At 35.3% G+C, this 25968-nt stretch overlaps 1 protein-coding gene across 1 annotated transcript in view; it reads right to left on the reverse strand.

Annotated features, from left to right (window-relative positions):
* Positions 1 to 25968, reverse strand: part of PIGK (phosphatidylinositol glycan anchor biosynthesis class K) — a 137979-nt gene that overhangs the window by 33809 nt on the left and 78202 nt on the right. Inside the window, exon 10 of the mRNA XM_060023857.1 lies at positions 6227 to 6311. Within this exon, the coding sequence (XP_059879840.1) occupies positions 6227 to 6311 (85 nt within the window). The remainder of the gene's footprint in view (positions 1 to 6226; positions 6312 to 25968) is intronic.

Consider the following 25968-nt stretch of genomic DNA (forward strand, 5'->3'; position numbering starts at 1 on the left):
TCACATATTTCAAATCTTAAGAGTAAATTTAAGCTATCTTTTAAAGTGGCTTAATTTTAAAATTAACATGTCTGAAGTAAATGTAAAATTACTTATATGGGAAAATCATACACTTCTCTCCGTACCTGTCTCAGTAAGATAGTTCTGTACCTGCCTTCCCAGTAATATTCTACGTCCTAACTTGATGTATCCTTAAAAGGAATAGTTGTACTTTCATGTGAAGTGATGCTCCCTTCATCAGTAGCTGCAAGTTATGCCTTTCCATGCAGTTTATGCTTTTGCTGTGTTGCTGCAAGACCACTAGGTTGCCTGAATTGTTAGTATAATGAACCCTACGATCTGCACACCTCCTCCGAGATGTTTAATAAATGCCACCACTGTTGGCTATGAAAGGAACCTGAGTATCATAAACAGGTCTGCCACAAGTTCTTTGTGACCTTTAGAGAACTCTTAACTCTCTTTTCTGTCAGCATGCCAGATCCCTAACCTCAACAAAGGTTTCCATATTTATCCAGTGTGTACTATGTATCAGACACTGTACTTAATTCACTTTCCAATGAAAATACTAACAACACTCACCAACATGGGGGAAGAATTCATATAACTTTAGCTTATGAGAACAAAATAGAGGAAAATGGGGGAAAGGGACAAGAAAGAAAAGTGAGAAAGTCAGAAGACAGAAGAGGATAGAGAATAGAGGAAGTGGATAGAGAAGGAATGACAGCAAATGAGAAGCTGGCCTTTCTCATTGCGTACTCTGTTCTCTTCCTCCAACATTACTAGAGCTATGCAACTATGTGAAGAGATGGTGTGTAAAATATTAACAGATGTGCCGTGCACATGGCCAACTCAGCAATTATCAGAAGAGGTAGATGCCAATCCAAAACTATACAATATTACAGTATATCTCAGTGGAGGAACACCATGAATCTCTCAGTGCCATGAAGCCACGTCAACTACCCCCTACTACCTAAGCTGTGATTCCATCATCCCAGGAAGGAGTGGAAAAGGGAGAAAATACTAGGTGTAAGTGACTACATTTTCTACCATTAGGCAGAAAGAGGAGGAGGGATAAGAGGTTAGTTGATAAAAAAAAAAGTGCAATTATAAGAAAATATGGAAAAACATGTATTTGCTCTACTGATTTGTGGCTTCTGAAAATCGTACGCACTATATATCAACTGTGCTGAGGGGCATTCACATCGTTTCCAATTTGTTGTGGCCACAAGTAATGCTGCTATAAATTATCATTGCACTGAGATTCTTATATGTTAGTACTTTTATTCATATATTACCACTATGGGCTATATTCTCACAAGTGGAACCATTGGGTTGAAGGGTATATACATTAAATGTGAGTAGATGTTGCAAGATGGCCTTTTAAAAAGGTAGGAATAATTCAGATATCTACCAAGAAGGTATACAAGTATCTTTCTCCTAGCATCTCTGCCAGAAATGGGTGGTTTTAATTTTTAATTTTGATTGAAATATAATTAATACACTATGAAATTCACCCTTTTAAAGTGTACGGTTCAATGGTTTTAGTATATTCACAGAGCTACACAATGATCACCACCAAGTTTAGAACATTTTTATCACTCAAAAAAAAGAAACCCTATACCCATTTAGAAGTCATTCCTCATTCCCCCACCTCATCCTAGTCTTAGACAATCACTAATCTACTTTCTGTCTCTCTAGATTTGCCTATTCTGGACATTTCACACGAATTGAACCATACAATGTGTGGTCTTTTATGACAGACTTTAACTTAACACACTGTTTGTTTTCAAGGTTCACCATGTTGTAGTATGTATCGGTACTTCATTCCCTTTTATCACTGAACAATGGTCCACTGTATGGATGTACTATATTTTATTCATCCATTAGTTGATGGACACTTGTGTTGTTTCCAATTATTGGCTATTATGAATAATGTTGAGATGATCATTCATGTACAAGTTTCTATGTGGATGCATGTTTTTATATACTTAGGTTGGAATCAATGGGTCACATGGTAAATCTATGTTTAACCTTTTGAGGAACTGCCAAACTGTTTTCCAAAATGTGATTTTAATTTCTGCCAATTTGAAGGGCATATAATAATTTTACTGAATTGGTAATGTGCACTTCCTTACTGAGTTTTAGGCTTTCTTTTCATTCATTGGCTATTTAAGTTTGCTCTTTTCTGAACTGCTTTTCATCTCTTTGTTTTTTTTTTCTGAACTGCTTTTCATCTCTTTGTTGTTTTTTTTTTCTAAACTGTTTTTCATCTCTTTTTTTTTCTGAGTTGTTTTTAATAAACTTCTAAGAATTCTGTGTATATTTTAGATATTAACCAATTTACTACTGTTTCTTTGTAAACATTTTGTCTTGATTCTAACATTAGTCTTTTAACATTGTGGTATCTTGTGTTATATAAAATATTGAATTTTTATGGTGCTGAACATATCTTCCGCATTTGTGTGTTCTTTAAGAAGTTCTTCCCTACTTCTAGATTAAAAATGCAGTTGCCTAAACTTTCTTCTAAATATTTTATTTATTTATTTTACTTTAAGTCTTTACACAAAATTTATTTTGTATTACATAGTATGAAATAGAAGTGTAACTGTTTTCCTACTGAAATACAAATCATTTTAATCATATATCTAATGATCAAACATAATAAATTTTTTTCTCTGGATTCTCTGTTCTAGTGTTTTTCAAGCCACGGATCAGGAATATTTGTTGCTTTTGAAATCAATTTAGTATGTTTTATTTGCCATTTAAGAAATAGAAAAAGAAAATAGTGTGCATCATATGTAATAAGGGCTAATGTTTCATAATACTTTTAATTCTGATTTTTAACATACACATACAAACACATATATCAAGGGTCATTATGTATGTAAAATGTATTTCTTATTGTCAATTATAATAAATAAAGTTTGAAATCCACTCTTTCATTGTATTCCATTAATCCATTTGTCTATTCCTTTGTCCATACATAACTATATAATTCTAGTGGCTGTGTTTTCTCTCTTTTTATATACCTTCTTTGGCTATTACTGGATATTTGTTCTTCCACATGAACTATGTGGTCATTTTTGTTTTCTAACATTAAAAAAAAAAAACTTGCTTCTATTCTAATTAGAACTGCTAATTTGGGAGAAATGATACTTTTATGATATTAAGTTCCCTGCCCCATCAAATATTTGGTATAACTTTCTGCTTATGAAACACGGTATGTTTCCACAATTCTTACACTACAGGGCCTATGGTTTACTTGATAAATTTACTCCTAAGTATTTTATAGTTCATTTCATTGTGAAAGAAAATTTTTCCCATCTTGGAACTCCCTTGGTGGCGCAGTGGTTAAGAATCTGCCTGCCAGTGCAGGGAACACAGGTTCAAGCCCTGGTCCGGGAAGATCCCACATGCCGCAGAGCACCTAAGCCCCTGCACAACAACTACTGAGCCTGTGCTCTACAGCCTGTGAGCCACAACTACTAAGTCTGCATGCCACAACTACTGAAGCCCGCGTGCCTAGAACCCGTGCTCCTCAAAAAGAGAAGCCACCGCAATGAGAAGCCAGCACACCGCAATTAAGAATAGCCCCCGCTCACCACAACTAGAGAAAGCCCGTGCACAGCAACAAAGACCCAACGCAGCCATAAATAAATAAATAAATTTATTTTTTTTAAAAAAGAACATTTTTCCCATTTCCATCCTGTGTAGTTATTGCATATATAGAGAAGCTACCAGTTTTATTCATCTTATAGCTGGCTATCTCACCAGATTCTCTTATTAATTCTACTGTTTGTAACTTGAGTGTCTTGGGTTTCCTAGATGTGCAATCATGTTGCTAGGACCCCTAAAAAGAGGTAAATAATTTGGCAATATGAAATGGTAATACTGAAATCTTGCCTACCTCCTCATTGTAAAATGCCGTTTAAGTAACATACACAAGAAATTAATTACTCAAATGACTGAGATACATTCCTCTCTCTCTGCTATTTCTCAAGTTGCTCCTCATGTTACAGCCTCTGACCCTGTTCCTTCTCTCCTTCAGCTCCTAAACTGTGCCACCAGTGAGAGGCCCCAGCTTCTGATGGCTGGGTAGTAGGGAAAAAAGATAATATGGCTCTCACTATACCATTAAATATATATATCCATCCATTCAGATATATACATACATGGCACAAGGCTAGATGCTGAAAAGAATATCAAGAAATCAAGGACATCCAGAAAGACAATCAAATATATCTATAAGACATGTGAATAAATAACATTATTTCAAATAAAAATGACACATGCTCCAAAACAGGCATAGGTAAAGCATGATTCAAGATTAGAAGAAAAAATATTTACTTATAGTATAAAGACATACTATTATTATAGGTGGAGCTTAGATATATACTACAATAATGCTATAATTTAAATATATTACATATTTAAAAGTTTCGTGGGATTGGCTGAACCTAATTATTACATGTATTATTACTATTCTCTTAGGGGAAAAAACCACTTTCAAATAATCCACTTATAAGTAAACTTCTAGCAACATAACTCATATGTTTCTTAAACATCACTTGGACAGAAAATGGTAACAGTTCCAAAGTTGTAGTACTGTCAATAAAGGAACATAACAAGAGGAACAGATTATAAGAGTCTGGTTTAACAATGATCTTTCCTGATTACCTCCTGAGAACAAAATTAATTTTATTCAATAAAAAAAATAAATTTCTATCATGTATCTTAAAATTAAAATTTTATAAATTCAGTTACTACAAAAATTTCATTATAATGTTTAATAATTCAGTGTTAAAATTAATATAGCTTCTTATAATGCCAAGAATATCATCATAAAAATTTTCACCAGGGTCAAAGATTTTCATCTTTGAATTTATATAGTATATAATAGCAAAATGCAGCTCTTACATAAACCACAGTTTATTGGTTCACTCAAGCTGTAAAAATATGACTGACATTTCATCTGGTCAACCATCTTAAAGGTTAACTCTTGTTTCCTATTTCAGATTTTATTCTAGGTGAATTGTTCTGGGCAGATTCTATTTACCTATTCTGAACAAACCACAAACTGTTTCATTGCTCACTCTGACTATTAAGAACATACTGACTTGCTGCCTGCTCTGCTGTTTAATTCATTCATGCTGAGAGTCAGGCATGAAGACAGAATTTTAAATGTGACATTTGCAGCCTGTTAGGTCATTTAAGCTCTGACAACACCAGGGAATTCCTGACATATAACTGGACCTGATTACCAACCACAGATAGGCTACCAAAAGGGGCAAATTTCTTACCATTTTTGGTAATTTCTCATAGAATTTTAATATTCAATTTTAATGTCAATGAAAAGATCTATATAGCCAACATTTTAAAGTAAAAGCCTGTTTCTTTTAATAAACTCAACCTGGAACTTCTAATCAATCCATATCTGCTAAATAAAAATTCTTTTGATTGGCAAAGACATAAAGAAAAACTCATAATAATAATTAACATTCATGAAAATTCTGACAAATTCTGACATTTAAGGGCTTTTAATATTTCCCATAATCTATAGCCTCCGAAAAATCTGGTAAGTCTAAAGGCCATAACTCTCACCAACAGATCACTTTTAAAATTCTTCGATTCTAGTCCAGCAGGGCAGACATTATATGCTGTCAAAATTACGGTACCAAATCTAAGTTTAAAAACTTACCACACTGCCTTCTTTAAGATTACAGTTATGTAAAAGGGATGATAGAGTCATTAAAATTGGAAATGAAAAAATTATCCACATGACATTTAGAATGATACTTTACAAGAGGTGATAATGGGGTGGGGCAGAGGAAGTAGGGAGAGACTGCTTTTTCATTTTAGCTACTCAAAAAAATTATACCAAATGATATTTTTTCAACTTTTTCTTTGCCACTAACAAGTACCATATACAATGGTGCAAATGAGCGTTCTCTGAAATTAACACTTGTTAAGTAATGCGCAAAAGATAATTCTGATTCTACCCTGTATTTTATATAAGCAAGAATTCTACTGTTACACAGCAAGTAGCCTTTTAATATTGTGCTTTGAATGAGATTTCCAACTGTAATAGGTGGAGTCTAAATAGGGCTAGGCGGCCTGGAATGCCTTTCAGCTATAGCACACTGATTCTGAAAAACCTAACAAAAGCAATTACTTTTCAGAGATTAAAATTATTGTTTCTTTCAAAAGAACAAAATGGAAAGCAAACCTGGTGTATTATCTGAGCTACAGGAAGTTGTTCAGCATATTTCAGAGGTTCCATTAGTTCCTCATCCATCAGGTCTTTCTTATAGCTGGAAAAAAATTAAGAAACACAAAGCCAAGGTAAATATTATTTTTAAATATACCAAATGTTTAAATATGCCAAATATGAAATATATTAAAAATATATATCAATATGAGATTCTGAAATAAGCAGTATTTGTCAATAATCTATGAAAAAACACCTAATGACAATTTTTAAATGACATAACCATGAATACATTCAGATTGCATTTAATTACTATTTAATAAGAGTAGCTAACATCACCTAATAGTCTCAGATCCTGTTTTTCACTCTGAGACTTAAAAATGCTTAAGAACTCCATGTTCACTGCATATGCTTTTTATCATAGTATTTAAATAAAGGTCTTCAAAACCTGGCTCCAACCATTCAAGCCTCATCTTCAGCAACTCCTTCTCTACGTCCAAGTCAATAGTTTCAGCCATTCCAACTAGTGGTCACCTGCCCGTGGGCTTGGCATCTCCATGATTCTGAGTTTCTCCGCTGTGTTTCCTGTTTGGACCAACCACAACTCCTTCTTTCTTTACTCTTCTTTCAAATATAATAATTTATTTAGATGCATCTAGGTACATTTTTTACCTCCTTGAAGACAAAAATTATGTCTTATTCTTCTTTGTATATCCAATGTTTACCATATTATACTCAATAAATGTTTGCTGAATGAATGTATGAATAAAGCAAAGACAACAATAATTCTGAGAGGTTATTCTACATGGAAAATATTTTCTTTAATATCTATATTTACAATGAGATGCAGAGTTGATACAACACATACCTAACAGGGTATAAAACAGTAAAGTGCAGAGTAGGAATAAAAAATAAAATCTCCCCAAATGAAGAGAATTAGAAAAAATATTCTGAAAAAAGTATTGACCCTTTTCAAAATAGCAAATAAACATTAGATTCATTAGATTACAAAACAATAAGACCGAAACACATTTAAACTTTCACTTACCTCTTATTACTGTAAACTACACATCACCTTATCAACTTAAAATCAAATTAAAAAATTGAAACATTGAATTATCTTGAAAAATAATAAAACAAGACTAGTATAAGTCTCCAGGGCTGTAGTTAAGAATCTGATGATGAGAAATCTGGAATCTCTCCCAGTAAAAAGGCAGATATACAAATAAGGACAAAATTTTGTATATAAGAGTATAAGAAACCTCTTAGCTAGGTAAAAGTTTGTGCATACTTTGCAGATTAGCATAAAAATAATTAATTTGGGGGAACTTTGAAGACTCTCACTAATGATGAAGAAAACTGTCTTAAAACATTGTTTTATATAGACAGAAAGTAGAACAGTGGTTTCCAGGGGCAAAGGAGGGGAGCAAGGGGAATTACTGTTTAATGGGTACAATTTCAGTATTAAAAGGTGATAAAAATTCTGGAGATAGTTGGTGGTGATGGTTACAGGATAATGTTAACATACTTAATGCCACTGAACTGCATACTTTAAAAGGGTTTAAATGGTCAATTTTATGTTTTGTATATGCTGTGGGCTGAACTGTGTCCCCTCAAAACTCATATGTTGAAGCCCTAACGTTGAGTACCTCAGAATGTGACTGTAATTGGAGACAGGATCTTTAAAAAGATGATTAAGGTTAAATGAGGTCATTAGGGTAGGTCCTAACCCAATATGACAGTGTCCTTACAAGAAACTAGGACGCAGAGAAAGACAAAGTAAAGACCATGAGAAGACACCAGGAGAAGATTTGACCATCTATAAGTCAACAAGAGAGGCCTTATAAGAAAACAATCCTGCCAGCACCTTGACCTTGGACTTCTGGATTCCATAATTGTGAGGAAATAAATTTCCGTTGCTTAAGCCAGTCAGTCTGTGGTACTTTGTTATGGCAGCCCTGGCAAACTAATACAGTATATATTACCACAATTAAAAATAAAATAAATATTCATTGACCAAAAAACCCACATTATTTTTAAATATTTCACAATGTACATTTAAAAAGTCTCTCTACATTTTTAGGTATATAAAACATATACCAAGCAACAAAAGGAAAATAGATATAGTGAATATTATCAAAATTTAAAATTTTTGTGCTTCAAAGGACACTACCAAGAAAGTGAAAAAACCCCAAAAATGGGAGAAAATTTTTGTAAATCATATACTTGAAAAGATTTGTATCAAAAATATATTATAGGAACCTAATGAAACTTAAAAGTTTTTGCACAGCAAAGGAAACCATAAACAAGACGAAAAGAGAACCCTCAGAATGGTAGAAAATATTTGCAAATGAAGCAACTGACAAAGGATTAATCTCCAAAATTTTCAAGCAGCTCATGCAGCTCAATATCAAAAACAAACAACCCAATCCAAAAATGGGCAGAAGACCTAAATACACATTTCTCCAAAGAAGATATACAGATTGCCAACAAACACATGAAAGCATGCTGAACATCACTAATCATTAGAGAAATGCAAATCAAAATTACAATGAGGTATCACCTCACACCAGTAAGAATGGCCATCCTCAAAAAATCTACAAACACTAAATGCTGGAGAAGGTTGGAGAAAAGCGAGCACTTTTCACTGTTGATGGGAATGTAAATTGATACAGGCACTATGGAGAACAGTATGGTGGTTCCTTAAAAAACTAAAAATAGAACTACCATATGACCCAGCAATCCCACTACTGAGCATATAACCTGAGAAAACCATAATTCGAAAAGAGTCATGTACCACAGTGTTCACTGCAGCTCTATTTACAATAGCCAGGACATGGAAGCTACCTAAGTGTCCTTCGACAGATGAATGGATAAAGAAGATGTGGCACATATATACAGTGGAATATTATTCAGCCATAAAAAGAAACGAAATTGAGTTATTTATAGTGAGGTGGATGGACATAGAGTCTGTCATACAGAGTGACATAAGTCAGAAAGAGAAAAACAAATACCATATGCTAACACATATATATGGAATCTAAAAAAAAAAAAAATGGTTCTGAAGAACCTAGGGGCACGACAGGAATAAAGACACAGACGTAGAGAATGGACTTGAGGACACGGGGAGGGGGAAGGGTAAGCTGGGACAAAGTGAGAGAGTGGCAATGGACATATATAACACTACCAAATGTAAAATAGATAGCTAGTGGGAAGCAGCCACATAGCACAGGGAGATCAGCTTGGTGCTTTGTGACCACCTAGAGGAGTGGGATAGGGAGGGAGGGAGACGCAAGAGGGAAGAGATATGGGGATATATGTATATGTATAGCTGATTCACTTTGTTATAAAGCAGAAACTAACACACCATTGTAAAGCAATTATACTCCAATAAAAATGTTTAAAAAAAAAAAGTCTTGCAGTTGTTTAGAAAATTTTCAAAGGAATTCCCTAGCGGTCCAGTGGTTAGGACTCAGCACTTTCACTGCTGGGGCCGGGTTTGGTCCCTTTTTGGGGAACTAAGATCCCTCAAGCTGTGTGTGACCAAAAAAAGAAAAGAAAAATTTCAAACCTATTCTTGGTTGATGCATACTGAAGTGTTTAGATGTGAACTGTCATGATATCTGCAACTTACTTTCAAATGGTTCAGAAAAAATAAAACAAAAGAAAATGAGGAAAATGAATGAGTTTAAAATTTTTTGTAACAACTACTTTACAGATTTTTTTCCAGTAATTGATATCTAGTCTCATAACATTGTGGTCGGAAAAGATACTTGATACGATTTCAATTGTCTTAAATTTACCAGGGCTTGATTTGTGACCCAAGATATGATTTAACCTGGAGAATGTTCCATGGGCACTTCAGAAGAAAGGTATTGTTGTTTTTGGATGGAATGTCCTAAAAATAAAATTAAGTCCATCTTGTTTAATGTATCATTTAAAGCTTGTGTTTCCTTTTTTATTTTCATTTTGGATTATCTGTCCATTGGTGAAAGTGGGGTGTTAAAGGCCCCTACTATGATTGTGTTCCTGTCGATTTCCCCTTTTACGGCTGTTAGCATTTGCCTTATGTATTGAGGTGCTCCTATGTTGGGTGCATAAATATTTACAGTTGTTATATCTTCTTGGATTGATCCCTTGATCATTATGTTGTGTCCTTCTTTGTCTCTTGTAATAGTCTTTATTTTAAAGTCTATTTTGTCTGATATGAGAATTGCTACTCCAGCTTTCTTTTGATTTCCATCTGCATGGACAATTTTTTTCCATCCCCTCACTAGCAGTCTGCATGTGTCCCTAGGTCTGAAGTGGCTCTCTTGTAGACAGCATATATACGGATCTTGTTTTTGTGTCCATTCAGCCAGTCTATGTCTTTTGGTTGAAGCATTTAACTCATTTACATGTAAGGTAATTATCGATATGTATATTCCTATTGCTATTTTATTAATTGTTTGGGGTTTGTTATTGTAGATCTTTTCCTTCTCTTGTGTTTCCTGCCTAGAGAAGTTCCCTTAGCATTTGTTGTAAAGCTGATTTGATGGTGAATTCTCTTAGCTTTTGCTTGTCTGTAAAAGTGTTAATTTCTCCATCAAATCTGAATGAGATCCTTGCAGGGTAGAGTAATCTTGGTTGTAGGTTCTTCCCTTTCATCACTCTAAATATGTCCTGCCACTCCCTTCTGGCTTGAAGAGTTTCTGCTTAAAGATCAGCTGATAACCTTATGGGGATTCCCTCATAAGTTATTTGTTGTTTCTCCCTTGCTGCTTTTAATATTTTTTTTTGTATTTAATTTTTGAGAGTTTGATTAATATGTGTCTTTGCATGCTTCTCCTTGGATTTATCCTGTATGGGACTCTGTGCTTTGCGGACTTGGTTAACTATTTCCTTTCCCGTATTAGGGAAGTTTTCAACTATAATCTCTTCAAATATTTTCTCAGGCCCTTTCTTTTTCTCTTCTTCTTCTGGGACCCCTATAATTCAAATGTTGGTGCATTTATGTTGTCCTAGAGGTCTCTGAGACTGTCCTCAATTCTTTTCATTCTTTTTTCTTTATTCTGCTCTACAGTAGTTATGTCCACTATTTTATCTTCCAGGTCACTTATCCGTTCTCTGCCTCAGTTATTCTCCTACTGATTCCTTCTAGAGAATTTTTAATTTCATTTATTGTGTTGTTCATCATTGTTTGTTGGCTCTTTAGTTCTTCTAGGTTCTTTTAAACTTTTCTTGTATTTTCTCCATTCTATTTCCAAGATTTTGGATCATCCTTACTATCATCACTCTGAGTTCTTTTTCAGGTAGACTGCCTATTTCCTCTTCATTTGTTTGGTCTGGTGGGTTTTTACCTTGCTCCTTCATCTGCTGCACATTTCTCTGTCTTCTCATTTTGTTTAACTTACTGTGTTTGGGGTCTCCCTTTCACAGACTGCAGGTTAGTAGTTCCTGTTGTTTTTGGTGTCTGCCCCCAGAGCCTAAAGTTGGTTCAGTGGGTTGTGTAGCCTTCCTGGTAGAAGGGACTGGTGCCTGTGTTCTGGTGGATGAGGCTGGATCTTGTCTTTCTGGTGGGCAGGTCCACGTGGTGTGTTTTGGGGTGTCTGTGAACTGATTATGATTTCAGGCAGCCTCTCTGCTAATGGGTGTGGTCATGTTCCTGTCTTGCTAGTTGTCTGGCACAGGGTGTCCAGCACTGTAGCTTGCTGGTCATTGAATGGAGCTGGGTCTTTGCACTGAGATGGAGATCTCTGGGAGAGCTTTAGCCGTTTAATATTACTTGGAGCCAGGAGGTCTCTGGTAGACCAATGTCCTGAACTCAGCTCTCCCACCTCAGAGGCTCTGGCCTGACACCTGGCCGGAGCACCAAGACCCTGTCAGCCACACGGCTCAGAAGAAAAGAGAGAAGGAAAGAAAGGAAGGAAGAAAGGAAGGAAGGAAGGAAGGAAGGAAGGAAGGAAGGAAGGAAGGAAGGAAGGAAGGAAGGAAGGAAGGAGGGAAGGAAGGAAGGAAAAGTTATTGAAATAAAAAATAATTATTAAAAATTTAAAAATTAATAAAAGAAGAAAAAAAAGGAGAGCAACCAAACGAAAAAACAAATCCACCAATGATAACAAGTGCTAAAAACTATACTAAAAAAAAGACAGAACCCTAGGACAAATGGTAAAAGCAAAGTTATACAGACAAAGTCACACAAAGAAGCATACACATACACACTGACAAAAAGAGAAAAAGGAAAAAGATATATATACTGTTGCTCCCAAAGCCCACCTCCTCAATTTGGGATGATTCATTGTCTATTCAGGTATTCCACATCAAATTGATTGTGGCGATTTAATCCGCTGCTCCTGAGGCTGCTGGGAGAAATTTCCCTTTCTCTTCTTTGTTTGCACAGCTCCGGGTTCGGCTTTGGATTTGGCCCCGCCTCTGCGTGTACGTCGCCTGAGGGCGTCTGTTCTTCGGATGGGGTTAAAGGAGCAGCTGATTCGGGGGCTCTGGCTCACTCAGGCTGGGGTGAGGGAGGGGTACAGATGCGTGGCGAGCCTGCGGCGGCAGAGGCCAGCGTGATGTTGCACCAGCCTGAGGCGCACCGTGCGTTCTCCCAGGGAAGTTGTCCCTGGATCACGGGACCCTGGCAGTGGCAGGCTGCACAGGCTCCCCGGAGGGGAGGTGTGGATAGTGACCTGTGCTCGCACACAGGCTTCTTGGTGGCTGCAGCAGCAGCCTTAGCGTCCCATGCCCATCTCTGCGGTCTGCGCTGATAGCCGTGGCTCGCGCCCATCTCTGGAGCTCCTTTAAAGCAGCGCTCTTAATCCCCTCTCCTCACGCACCAGGAAACAAAGAGGCAAGAAAAAGTCTCTTGTCTCTTTGGCAGCTCCAGACTTTTTCCCGGACAACCTCCCGGCTAGCCGTGGAGCACTAACCCCCTTCAGGCTGTGTTCACGCAGCCAACCCCAGTCCTCTCCCTGGGATCCGACTGAAGCCCGAGCCTCAGCTCCCAGCCCCCACCCGCGCGGGCGGGTGAGCAGACAAGCCTCTCGGGCTGGTGAGTGCTGGTCGGCACCGATCCTCTGTGCGGGAATCTCTCCGCTTTGCCCTCTGCACCCCTGTTGCTGTGCTCTCCTCCATGGCTCCAAAGCTTCCCCCCGCCCACCCCCTGTCTCCACCAGTGAAGGGGCTTCCTAGTGTGTGGAAACCTTTCCTCCTTCACAGCTCCCTCCCAGAGGTGCAGGTCCTGTCCCTATTCTTTTGTCCCTGTTTTTTCTTTTGCCCTACCCAGGTACGTGGGGAGTTTCTTGCCTTTTGGGAGCCTAAGGTCTTCTGCCAACGTTCAGTAGGTGTTCTGTTGGAGCTGTTCAACATGTAGATGTATTTCTGATGTGTTTGTGGGGAAGAAGGTGATCCCCACGTCTCACTCCTCCGCCATCTTGAAGGTCTACCTCTGCAGGATTTTTTTTAAAAATGCACTCAAAGTGTAATTCACAAATAATCTTGGGTATCACTACAGACTTTGGAGTTTTTTACTTATTCAATGTCCCACAACAAATTAAATTACTCATTTTGAATTTCTTGAAAATGTCCATCATTTTCTTGCCATAATGTTTCTAAAAGGTATGATGTCAAACTGATTTTCTTTCCACTTTAATTATTTTCATTTTTAATTTATTTTAACAATAAAAGTATTTTTTGGCTTGGAGGCTCTGGCGGTCTTTTCCTTTTATTTTAAGGTCTAATACTAGGATATAGGATATAGCTAAGAGTCAATTATTCTAGATCAATCAGTTCCCCCAGGCATATAGAAGCTCTTTCAATATGGAAATTCACATCTCCCTTTATTTTAGAAAAGTTTGTTTTATTATAATTTTAAATATTATTTCTGTTTATTTTCCATTTGTTTTTCTAGTTCAAGTTCTTGAACTAAATATATTGGATTTTCTCTATTTATCTTTTTATCTGTCTTATTTCAATTTCACTTTCTTGACCTTTTCATTTCTATTTTTTATGTCTCTTACTGAACTTCTGGTAATATCTATCTTTCCTTGGGTACCTTGTAATTTAGTTTTCATTTCTGAAATGATTTTTGAGGTTTTTTTGTTGATTTCCTTTCCAGAGTTCAGTTAGCTCCTATTTCATACATCCTCCTGTTCACTGTCCATTTCAATTGTGAGTTTTGGAGTGTCTGATTCATGGTGTCCTTTTATAATGCAATTGCTTGTTTAATACAGGTTATTCATGTTCAAGTATTGTGTCTTAGTTTTTCTTTTTTTGTGGCTTTTCTTTTCTTTCTTTTTATTTTGCCTTTCATTCTATGTGTGTGTAAGTGTGCTGAGAAGATTTGGTTTTAATTTTCTGTTTTCTTATAGTAACTCTGTATGGATGCTGGCTTCTTTTTCAGTTGAAGATTATTTGCACTGGTTTTTTTCAGAATCAGCAATAGTAAGCTATCTTGTAAAGGGGGGAAGAACAGAGATAAGTTGGCTTATTAGGTTTCTCTCAGTTCAATAGCACCCTCCTCTGTGGCTACAATGAAGTGTAGATTCTTTAATAAATGGTACTTTTTGTGGCAGTGGTGGGAACAGAATTTGTCTTTTTCTTGTTTTTCCATTTTTCTTATTTCCCTTGGTCCTTTATCTTCAGCTGCTTCTTTCTTTCCCTTTACTACCAAGCATCCAAGGGACATGCCCTCCCTCCTTGCAAGGTATCTTCCATTACCTCAGAATTAATTTCCCAAGACTGTCACCTAAGTCACCCACACTTTCTAAGCCCCATCTCTTCTATCTTCAGTAGCTACGGCTCTGATCAAGTAGTCCATGTTTACAGCATAATTCAGAAACTGAGAAAACTACCAATGTTAATTTCAATTTATATATGTCTGCCATCCTAAGGGAATCTGAATTTTTCTCCTGCAAAATCGTAAAGTTCTCTTTCTTAAAGCCACCCATTATTCCTTTCATTTAACATTCTGAATTTTTCCTAAAAGGATGTACTTTTTCTATTATATTTCCAAGATCCTTCACTAAGAAACACTACTTAAATAATTTAACAAGAGAGTAGTTTCTGCATGCAAAAGGCTATATATTCCTTTTCTTACTTTACTGTTTCTTTTTTAAAAAACTGTGCTTTTGAAGAAAACAGTAATAAATGGAATGGAATTTGCTTATACTATGGAAGGATTCTGGATCCAATACAGTGGTGCTACCATCTTAAATCAAAATGCAAATCCTCTGCACAAGTAAATAAAATACTGCTGGCAAAATTCTGAAACCTGTGAAGTTTTAGTCTTTACAAACACTCGTTTCTTTTGTGTTTTTACTCTTTCATATATGCTCAGTGCCCTCAAAAATCTTCCTCCTCTGTGCTGTCCAAGCACTCCTAAAATAATACTGTAAAATTATTTATGGTACCCATATAGAAGGTCATCTCTGATTCAGAAACAGATGAAGTTTTTATTCTATATTGCCATATTGAGATTAGATTATTCATGATAAAATGACCTAGCTTACTGTGGGCAGAAGACCAAAGCATCTTTTCAAACACTAGAAATATACCCAACAAAAAGAACAGGAAGACAGACACATTGCACTATGCCAAATACAAACTAAAAATTAAGAACATCAACAAATAATTCAAGACACATGATGTAGTGTAATCCAAAGTCATTAGGAAGGAATTCTCTAAACATAACAAAAATAGGAAGAGAGCCAAAGTTAGTGTTACTTCTTGAACTTGATAGCTTAAAAGAATTATTTGAAACTAAAAGTATATAAAAAAAACAGTTAATTTAATATAATCTTGTTGGGGAAAAACAAAGATAGAAAAATTTCCACTCCTAAACTGCATTAAAAAATTGCCCAAGCATTCATCTAACTGACAACACATATTGTACTGTAAGATATAGTTGACAAACCTGCAACCCTATGACATTCCTGAAAGTTTAAAGACACTCTAAGGGAAAAAAACAAATTTATTGGTCAATAGAGACACACACAAAATGCTATTACAACTCGAAAAATGTCCCAAGTGTCACCAAAGATTATTTTTGTGAAGACAGGTTATATAGAAATGAGACAACAATCTAATGCATCATCTTCCTTGAAATGAGATTCCCCTCCCAAACTCATAGCATCGCCATTCTTCTAATTGTCAAACTAAAAATTTGTAAGCAAAGATATTAAAACATAACCTTGTTTATTATCTACTTTGAAGAAGCACAAGAAAGATGATGAGCTGGGGAAATTAGATATAATTTGAGATAGAGAACGGAAAGTTAACTCCCAAGAGAATTAATGTTACATTAACTTATGGCCCAACTGTTGAAATACATCTTATTTACCATCAGCTTGCAGTGAGGTATAAAGATGCACATACCAGTTAAAAAAGAGTATCTCTCAAGCAATTCAGTAAAGTGAATATAATAAAATCCCAGAAAACCAAGCTCTAGTTCTCATTGAAGGATCTCTTGTCTGGTAGAGGTTGTAGGCAGGCTTTCCGAAAGTTTCCCAAACCAGCAAATGTGTACATATAAGGAATTATCTCTGTAGAGTCAGATAATTCTAAAAGAACAGTGGGTAGTCAAAGGAAAACCTGTCAACTTTACTGAGCACTTACCCTGTATTAGGCAATCTAGTAGGTACCTATAACAAGTTATATATGTGTGTTGTTTAGTCATTTTATTTTGCTTATATATATATCTATGTATACATGAAAAATATGTAGAATATTCATAAATAGTTTCATTAATAAATTAGATTCTATATACAAATATAAACAATGAAAATATGTAAATACATACAAAATTGACAAAGAACTCACATAATTCAACATGAAAGAAACAAACAACCTGATTAAAAACTGGGCAGAGGACCTGAATAGACATTTTTCCAGAGACATACAGAGAGCCAACAGACACATGAAAAGATGCTGAACATCACTAATCATCAGGTAAAGCCAACTCAAAACCACAATGAGATATCACCTCACACCTGTCAGAATGGCTATCATCAAAAAGACAACAAATAACAAGTGCTGGCGAGTATGTGGAGAAAAGGAAACCCTGGTGCACTGTTGGTGGGAATGTAAATTGGTACAGCCACTGTGGAAAACAGTATGGAGGTGCCTCAAAAAAACTGAAAGTAGAACTACCACACAATCCAGCAATTCCACTTCTGGGTATTCATCGGAAGAAAACAAAAACACTAATTTGAAAAGATATATGCATCTCTATGTTCACTGCAGCATTATTTACAATGGCCAAGATATGGAAATGACCTAAGTGTCCATCGATAGATGAATGGACAAAGAAGTTGCGGGGGGGAGTGTACGTGTGTGTGTACGTGTGTGTGTGTGTGTGTGTGTGTGTGTGTATGCACACACACACACAATAGAATATTACTTAGCCAAATAAAAAAGAATAAAATCTTGCCATTTTGCCACAACATGGATGAAGCTGGAGGGTATTATGCTAAGAAAATAAGTCAGAGAAAAACAAATACTGTATGATTTCACTTACATATGGAATCTAAAAAACAAATAAACAAACATAACAAAACAGAGTCACAGATACAGAGAACAAACAGGTGGTTGCCAGAGGGGAGGAGGTGGGGGGATGAGCGAAATAGGTGAGAGAGATTAAGAGGTACAAACTTCCGGTTACAAAATACATGAGCCACAGGGATTAAATGTACAGTGTGGGAAATATAGTCAATAACAATGTAATATCTTTGTATGGTGACAGATGGTAAACAGACTAATCGTGGTGATCATTTTGTAATGTATAGAGATATCAAATCACTATGTTGTATACCAGGAATTAACATAGTCTTATAGGTCAATTATACTTCAGACTCATAGAAAAAGTGATCAGATTGGTGATTACCAGAGGCTGGGGTAGAGAGTGGGGGAATTGGATAAAGGTGCTCAAAAGGTACAAACCTCTAGTTAACAAACCTCTGTTAACCTCTAGTTAACACTGCTATATGTTATATGTGAAAGTCAGGAGAGTAAATCCTAAGAGTTCTCATCACAAAGAAAAACATATTTTTTCTTTATCTATTCTTTTCTATATTTATGAGATGATGAATGCTCACTAAACATTGTGGTAAAATAAAATCATTATGCCTTAAATGTACACAGTGCTGTAAGTCAATTATATTCAATAAAATTGTAAGGGGAAAAAAGGCCCAGCAAAAAATAAATAATACGTATAATTCAGCCACTTGTTTTTTTTTTCATTTAATATGTTTTTGAGATCCAAGCATCTCAATATGATTACCAATCTAGCTCATAACTGTTAATAGCTATATGGTATAATATGAAAATGCTCCATTTTATTTAAACATTCCATTATGGATGGATATCTGCTTTCATTTATTTATTATTAAAAATAGTGTTGCAAAAAATATCCTTCCAGGCTACTTTGTCTACATGTGCAAGAGATGCTCTATAACAGGCAAACCATAGCCCACAGGCCAAATCTGGCCTATCATCTGTTTCTGTATGTCCAGTAAGCTAAGAATGGTTTTTACATTTTTTTAATGGTTGCAAAAACAAATCAAAGGGAGAATAATATTTCATAACAAATGAAACTTATATAAAATCCAAATTTCAGTGTCTGTAAATAAAGTTTTACTTGAGTCCATTCATTTGCTAATGTATTATCCATGACTTCTGCACTACAGTAGCAAGAGTATTTGCAACTGAGGCCATTTGACCTACAAAGGCTAAAATGTTTACTAGCTGGCCTTTTACAGCAGAAGTTTGCCAACCCCTGTTCTAGAGTAATTATTTAGAAGTGGACTTGCAGGGTCATAAGTTATTATGCACATTTTAAATTTTGCTAGTAACAACCAAATTACTATCCAAAGGGGCTGCATCAATTTATACTGCCACCAGAAATGTGTAAGTTCCCATTTCCCTCATCGCCACTTAAGTTTCTACAAGAAACAGTATCTCATTGTTTTAATTTCCATTTCCCTTTTAAAAATATACTTGAATGGTCACTGGACATGAGTCTTTCTTCTTTTCCAAACTGTATTTCCTTTGGTCATTTTTCTATTGGGTTGTCTTTAAAAAAAAATAAAATCAATGTGCAGAGTTATATAATTTGGATAGAAATTCTTTGACATACATGTTGCAAATAATTTCACCCAGAGTTTCTCTTTTAACTTTGTATTTTTTCTTTTTTACTATATATGGTATTTTAATTTTGTTGCAGTAATTTTTATTAATCTCTTCTTAGCTATGTTTTGTATGACATCTTTCCCCACTCCTATTTCCCAACTCTTATTAAGTTTAATAATTATTAAATGGTAGATTCTCTTAGATTTCCTATTACATGGTCTGTAAAAAAAACAGGGAAAGTTTGCCTCTTCCCGGTTCTTATGCCTCCTATTTTTCCCTTGTCTTCTCGCATTAGTTGGGACTTCTTGTGCAATGATGAATAGATGGAAATATAATATGCATCCTTATCTCGTCTGACTTTCATTGAGATGCTGCTAAAGATTCACCCTAAAGTATAATGTTTTCTGCTCATTTTAGATACATGGCCTTTATTAAGTCAAGGCAGCTCTCTTTTATTTCTAGTTTGCTAAGTAAGCCATGTTGCTTTTTTTCATCATTAATGATTGATAAATTTTAATCAGATGCTTTCTCTCATCTACTGAAACAATTACAAAATATTTCTCATTTAATGTAGTGATATGATGAAATACATTAATATATTTTCTAACCCTAAATCATTCCTGCAATTTTAAGATAACTTCTATTTGGTCATGAAATATTTTTATTTTTACATTACTGGATTTGATTTGGATTTTATTTAAGATTGGTACATCTGTGATCATAAATAGGTTGGCTCTATTATTTTTTCATACTCTCCTTGTCTAGTTTTGGTTTCAAATCAACTAGTTCCACCAAATGAGTTAGGTAGCATGCTTTCTTTGTTTATTCTGTTCGTATGTCAGCTCCACATGTTTGGTAAATGTCACAGGTAAAAACTATCTAAGCCTACTGCTGTTTGAAGTTTGTTGACAGAAGATACATATTTTTTACAATTGATAAAAAAGCAAATTCTTTTACTTGAAGGCTTAATTTATTTCTTTTACTTACTTTTTTCCTAAATCCCTGGTAAGTATTACTTCAGCCACATTCCAAGTGATTTTTATAGACTTATATAGAAAATGCATCATGTAAACAGCACATTTTGGGGTTTTCTTTTGAATTTAGTATGATGACCTTACTCTTTCACAGAGGATATTTGGTCTAATTATATTTAATTTAGTCATTGATACAACTGGATTTATTATTACTATCTATTTTCTATTTCCCATCTATTTGATGTTCCTTTTTCTTTTGAATTAACCAAATATTTTATTAATCTTTTTTTCTCTATTAACATGGTAATTACACATATATTTACCATTATTATAGTGGTTACCTTGGAAATTATAACATCAAATTTTGACTTGTTAATCTAATCAAATGTATCACATTTATCATTTCTCCAATAAGAACAGTATTTTGCAACAGTTTGATTCCATTTATCCTAATTCTGCCTTTTGCACTGTTGTTGCCATGTATTTTAATTATACAAACATTGTTTAACTCAACATGAAATTATTTTTGGTTTTTGCCCCATTAATATTCAATTATCTTAAATGATACATATGCCTATTCTGGTTCTCTTCATTCCTTACTGAATTTCTGTGTTTCCCATTAGGATCATTTTATTTCTGGCTGAAGAACTCCATTTAGTTTTTATTTTAGTTCAGGTGCACTGGCAACAAATTGTTTTGTTTGTCTGAAAACATCTTTATTTCACCTTCATTTTTGGAAGATATTTTTGCTGTGTATAGAATTATAGGTTAGAAGTTTTCTTTCTTTCAGCACTTTAAACATGTCATTCTACTGTTTTATGGCTTCCACTGTTTATGTCAGTATTAAAGGTACTGTGCATTTTCTTCTCTGGTGGGCTTTTAAGATTTTTCTCTTTGTCTATGATTTTCCAGCATTTTGACTATGATGTGGTTTCCTTCATATTCAGCCTGCTTGGGATGAGTAGAATTAATTGAATCTGATGTGTTTAATATGTTTCATTAGTTTTGCTCATTATCTCTTTATGTATTGTTGCTTCCTTATTTTCAAACTGTCCTCTAGTTTAAGACACTATTTACACACATTACATCATTTTACTGACTCTAATAACATCCCTTATTCTCCTTCCTTCCTTCCTCCCTCCCTCCCTTCCTTCCTTCCTTCCCTCCTTCCTTCTTTTCTTTCTTTCTGTGCTTCAGCTTGGATTTTTTTCTATCGAATTGCCTTAAGTACACTAATGCTGTTTTCTGATGTATCCAATTTGATGTTAAGCCATTCACTGAATTCTTCAATTCAGATGTTATATTTTTCAATTCTAGAATGTTCACTTCAATGTTTTAGACATACTCATATTCTCTAGCGAATTCCCTAACTTTTCATCTGTTTTCAAGAATTTTTTTCCCTATTTTCTTGAACATATTAAAAAGAGGTATTTTAAGGCTATTTTCTACTAACTCCAAGTTCTGAATCACTTCTAGGTCTGCTTCTATATTCTGTTTTGTTTATGTTTTTCTCTTGGTAATAGAGTCATAATGTTCTCCCTTTTATGCATCAAGTAATTTTTTATTGATTGTGTACAGGACACAGTGCACAATTGTTTAAAGGAAAAAAAAAAACCTACTGACAATACTTTTCCATCTGAGAAGATCCACCTAAATGTTCTGCTAGGCATTTAGAGAGTGGTGGTCTGATCACTTCCATTCAATCAGGGACTGAGCTGAATTAAGACTGCCTTACAATTTTGACAAAACTCAATTCAATCTTTAATTTAACCCTATTTTTATGGTGAGGCCCTTCAAGATTTTAAATTGAAGCCTGGCAGGTCTTTGTCCCCTCAACACAGACAAAATGCAGAAAATTCCACTATGCTTTTCAGAGGTTTCTGGCTTAGACCTTTGTCCTGTTGTCCTGCATAGCTTCAGAATTAGGCACTCCAGCCCCACTGAATTGCCACAAGCTGTACTGGTCACTCTGTCCTCATTAGTGACCCTCTATCAGAGGCCAAGCCCAGATTCCTCTAATACAGAGGTGAACAACGTTTTTCTGTAAAGGGCCAGATAGTAACTATTTTAGGCTTTCTGGCGGAATAGTCTTTATCACAAGTAGTCAACTCTGCCATTATAGCATGAAAGCAGCCACAGACAATATGTAAATGAATAAAGGAATGATTCTGTCTGTTTTCCAAAAAAAATTTTATTTACAAAACAGGCAGCAGGCCAGACCTGGCCCATGGGCTATAGTGTGCTGATCTTTGCTCTTGCTGCACTCAGAATCAGCAAGTGTATCCAAAGGGAATGTAGCTGGAAAATGTCAGTGTCAGTTCACCACCATCTCCAGGACTGTCAACTCTGACCTGGCATATTCTTCAGACTCACATCCTGAAGATCTCTATCACTTCAGAAATTGCAAGACTAGTAAATTCAGCTCTTGTTTTCAGAAGTTTTCTGCTTAGCAGTTAGCTTTCCTTTAGCTTCAGAATTTGGCAAATATTTTGAGAAGGAAACTGGTCATGTGATTGAGGCAAATACCTTGAAAGGGAAACTGATTTCTGATTGAGTGACAATTGTGCCACTCTAGCCTCACACAATCACCAAAATTTTTGCTGATTTCTCTATCCACAAGCAATGCATGACCCACTGCCTGCACCAAACCCAGATTCTCAACCTTTGGCTTACTCCCAGAATCAGTAAATTAACTCAGTGGAAAAGTGGCTATAGATTTTCAGTTCATCTCTGAGAAGTTCTCCCAAATCTAGATTTTTACCTTCTCAGTCCACATTGCTTCTGAAATCTTTAAAAATGTTATTTTTGTCTGGCTTTTCCAATTGTTCTTAGTGGGATCATAAACCTATTGCAAATTATTTCATCATTCCAGAATCAGAAACTATATCCTACTACTTTTGATATTTAAAATTTTCAGGACTTCCCTGGTGGCGCAGTGGTTAAGAATCTGCCTGCCAATGCAGGGGACACAGGTTTGAGCCCTGGTCCGGGAACATCCCACATGCCACAGAGCAACTAAGCCAGTGTGCAACAACTACTCAGCCTGCGCTCTAGAGCCCATGAGCCACAACTACTGAGCCTGCATGCCACAACTACTGAAGCTCACGCGCCTAGAGCCCACGCTCCACAACAAGAGAAGCCACTGCAATGAGAAGCCTGCACACCACAACGAAGAGTAGCCCCCGCTCACCGCAACTAGAGAAAGCCCGCATGCAGCAACAAAGACCAATGCAGCCAAAAATAAATAAATTTTTAAAAATAAAATATTTAAAAAAATTTTTTCATTATCACTCAATTCTAAGTATTTTTAAAATTTCCATTGTTATTTTTATTTATTCCAAGAATAACTCAAAGTGTGTTTTTAACTTTCCACACATATATATTTTAAACAATAAAATACATAAAATAAACTTTTTTTGTTATTGATTTTAACAATTATATTATGATCAGAAAAAAATGCTCCATAAGATTACAAACACTTCACAGTTATTAAGATGTGCTTTTTGGCCAACTATGAGTCAATTTTTTTAAATCATTATGTTTGGGCTTGAGAAGAATGTTTATTCTCTAATTGTGGAATCCATCACTGAATCGTGTTGCTCATATCTTCAATTTCAAAACACCTGGGGGAATCTTTTAGCAATTTCTGATGTGACACTGAAATCTTCTACTACAATTGTGAATTTATCAAACTCTTTTTTAAGTATATAAATTTAAAAAATATATATTGTGGCTATGTTATTAGGTAATTAAAAGCTTAACATGCTTTTATCTTCCTGATGAGTTAAACCTTTGACCATTATTTGCCCTCATTATGCTTAGTAATACCCTTTCCTGAAGTCTATTTTATCTAATATTAATATAACTATACAAGCTTTCTTTTTGTTAGCAGTTATCTGGTAATCTTTTGATTTTCAGTATGCAATGTCATTAGGTTTTCTGTCTGTAGTTAGATTTCTTTTTATCCTAATTTGATGATCTCTGTTTTAAACTAAGATTAATTCACTTAAATTTTCTGTTGTAAGCAACATAATTATTTGTCTTCTTACTTTGCAATTTCTACTCTTCCTGTTTTTTCTGTTTCACCTTCACTCCTTTGCTGCCTCCTCACTGATGTTTTCTAATTCCATTTTTTCTCCTGCACTGTTTTTTTTTATCTTATTTCTTCTGTTTCTAGTCATTCAGTGGTCCTTCTTAAAATGTAAAATGCATACTTACCTTACTGTCCATAGCTACTAAAACTTACTCTTCTTCTTCCCCCCATCAAAAAAACCTCAGAATTCTTTAAAACCAATGACTTCTTCTCCTTTCTACATAATATTGCTATTAAAAACATTAGTACTTTGATTTATCTTACTCCTTCAAATAATTATCATCATCACTACTATCATAATTATAAAATATACTCAGTTTTTGCTCAAATTTACCCACATTTTCACTAATTTGTAATCAGACCTCTCTCTTCTGGCTCCTTTGTCTTCTTCAAGAAGTGATCCCTTTAGATGTTAAGTAAGCGTGTACTGATTCAAAATACTCTCAGCTTTTTTATATGTGAAAATGTCCTTATTTTTGTTCATTCTTTAACGATAGTTTAGCTGGGTAATCAATTTTAAGCTGACAGTTATTTTCTTAAGCCCACCTATCCACAAATGGACCTGCAGCCTTTTGTCTTGACCCTCACACAAAACAATGGTAACTGAGAATTCTAGATTTCTATAGCAGTAATTATAGGGAGCCCTGCCTTCTATGTTTACTTACCACTTGGATTTTAGCTCCTTAAATCCAAAGTTTTCTCCAAGAGATTTCCCTATCATTGAAGAAAGTGGAGCTTTCTACTGAGAGCCGCTGTCTAGCAGTGGGCTCCTGCAAATACTTTCTGCCTCACAGATAAAAAAGCCTGCAGCAGGATAAAGCACATTGTCCTCTGAAAAGGCATGTTTGGATTAAGGTGCACTGGACACATCATGGATTGGCTCTAGGAAAGCAACCCAGCCCACTGATACTCTTTTTATAGTAAGGCTAAGCAGGCCTTGCAAAGGGAGACAAAGAATCTGAACTCGTTGCCAGCTGTTTAGGGAATGTGCATGTTTGGAACACCAGCTGTGACTATCTAAAAACATGGGAAGTTGAACCTGTAAGCCCCTTTTCTTTAATAAGGAGGTGCCAACAGTTCTAGTTCAATCTGGGAAAAGCCAGAAATGCCATTCATCAAACAATGGTGTTTGTCTCCACACAACTACTTTCCTGGTAGCTCAGTTATGTATTTAAAAGTGATTTTTTTTTGTAATTTATAGAGCTTCTAGGTTTTTTATAACAGAGTTTTTCAGAAACATCTAGTCAGCAACAATTCCGAAAGTGAAGTCAAATGATTGTTCCTTACTGTTAACTTCAAACCACCTCTCTAACTCATTTATATTAATTTCTTGTCCTGGAAAAAGTGCAATGTTATATCTATTTCTGAATATTATAGGGTATTCTTTTATTGAGAAAGTTTCCTTCTGATGAAATTTCAAACTATGAATGCCAAAGGCCTTTGAAGTCAGATTGTGTTTCTACATCTAAGGTAAAAATGGAATTTCTCATATTCAGAGCCAACTCATTGGCAACTTTCATGTATTCTTTATTGTTAGAAGTTACCTAATTTCTGGATACTCAAGGTTTTATTGTGCCTAATTTTCTAAG

Source organism: Delphinus delphis, chromosome 1 (assembly GCF_949987515.2).
Source record: "Delphinus delphis chromosome 1, mDelDel1.2, whole genome shotgun sequence".
Classification (NCBI taxonomy): Eukaryota; Metazoa; Chordata; class Mammalia; order Artiodactyla; family Delphinidae; genus Delphinus; species Delphinus delphis.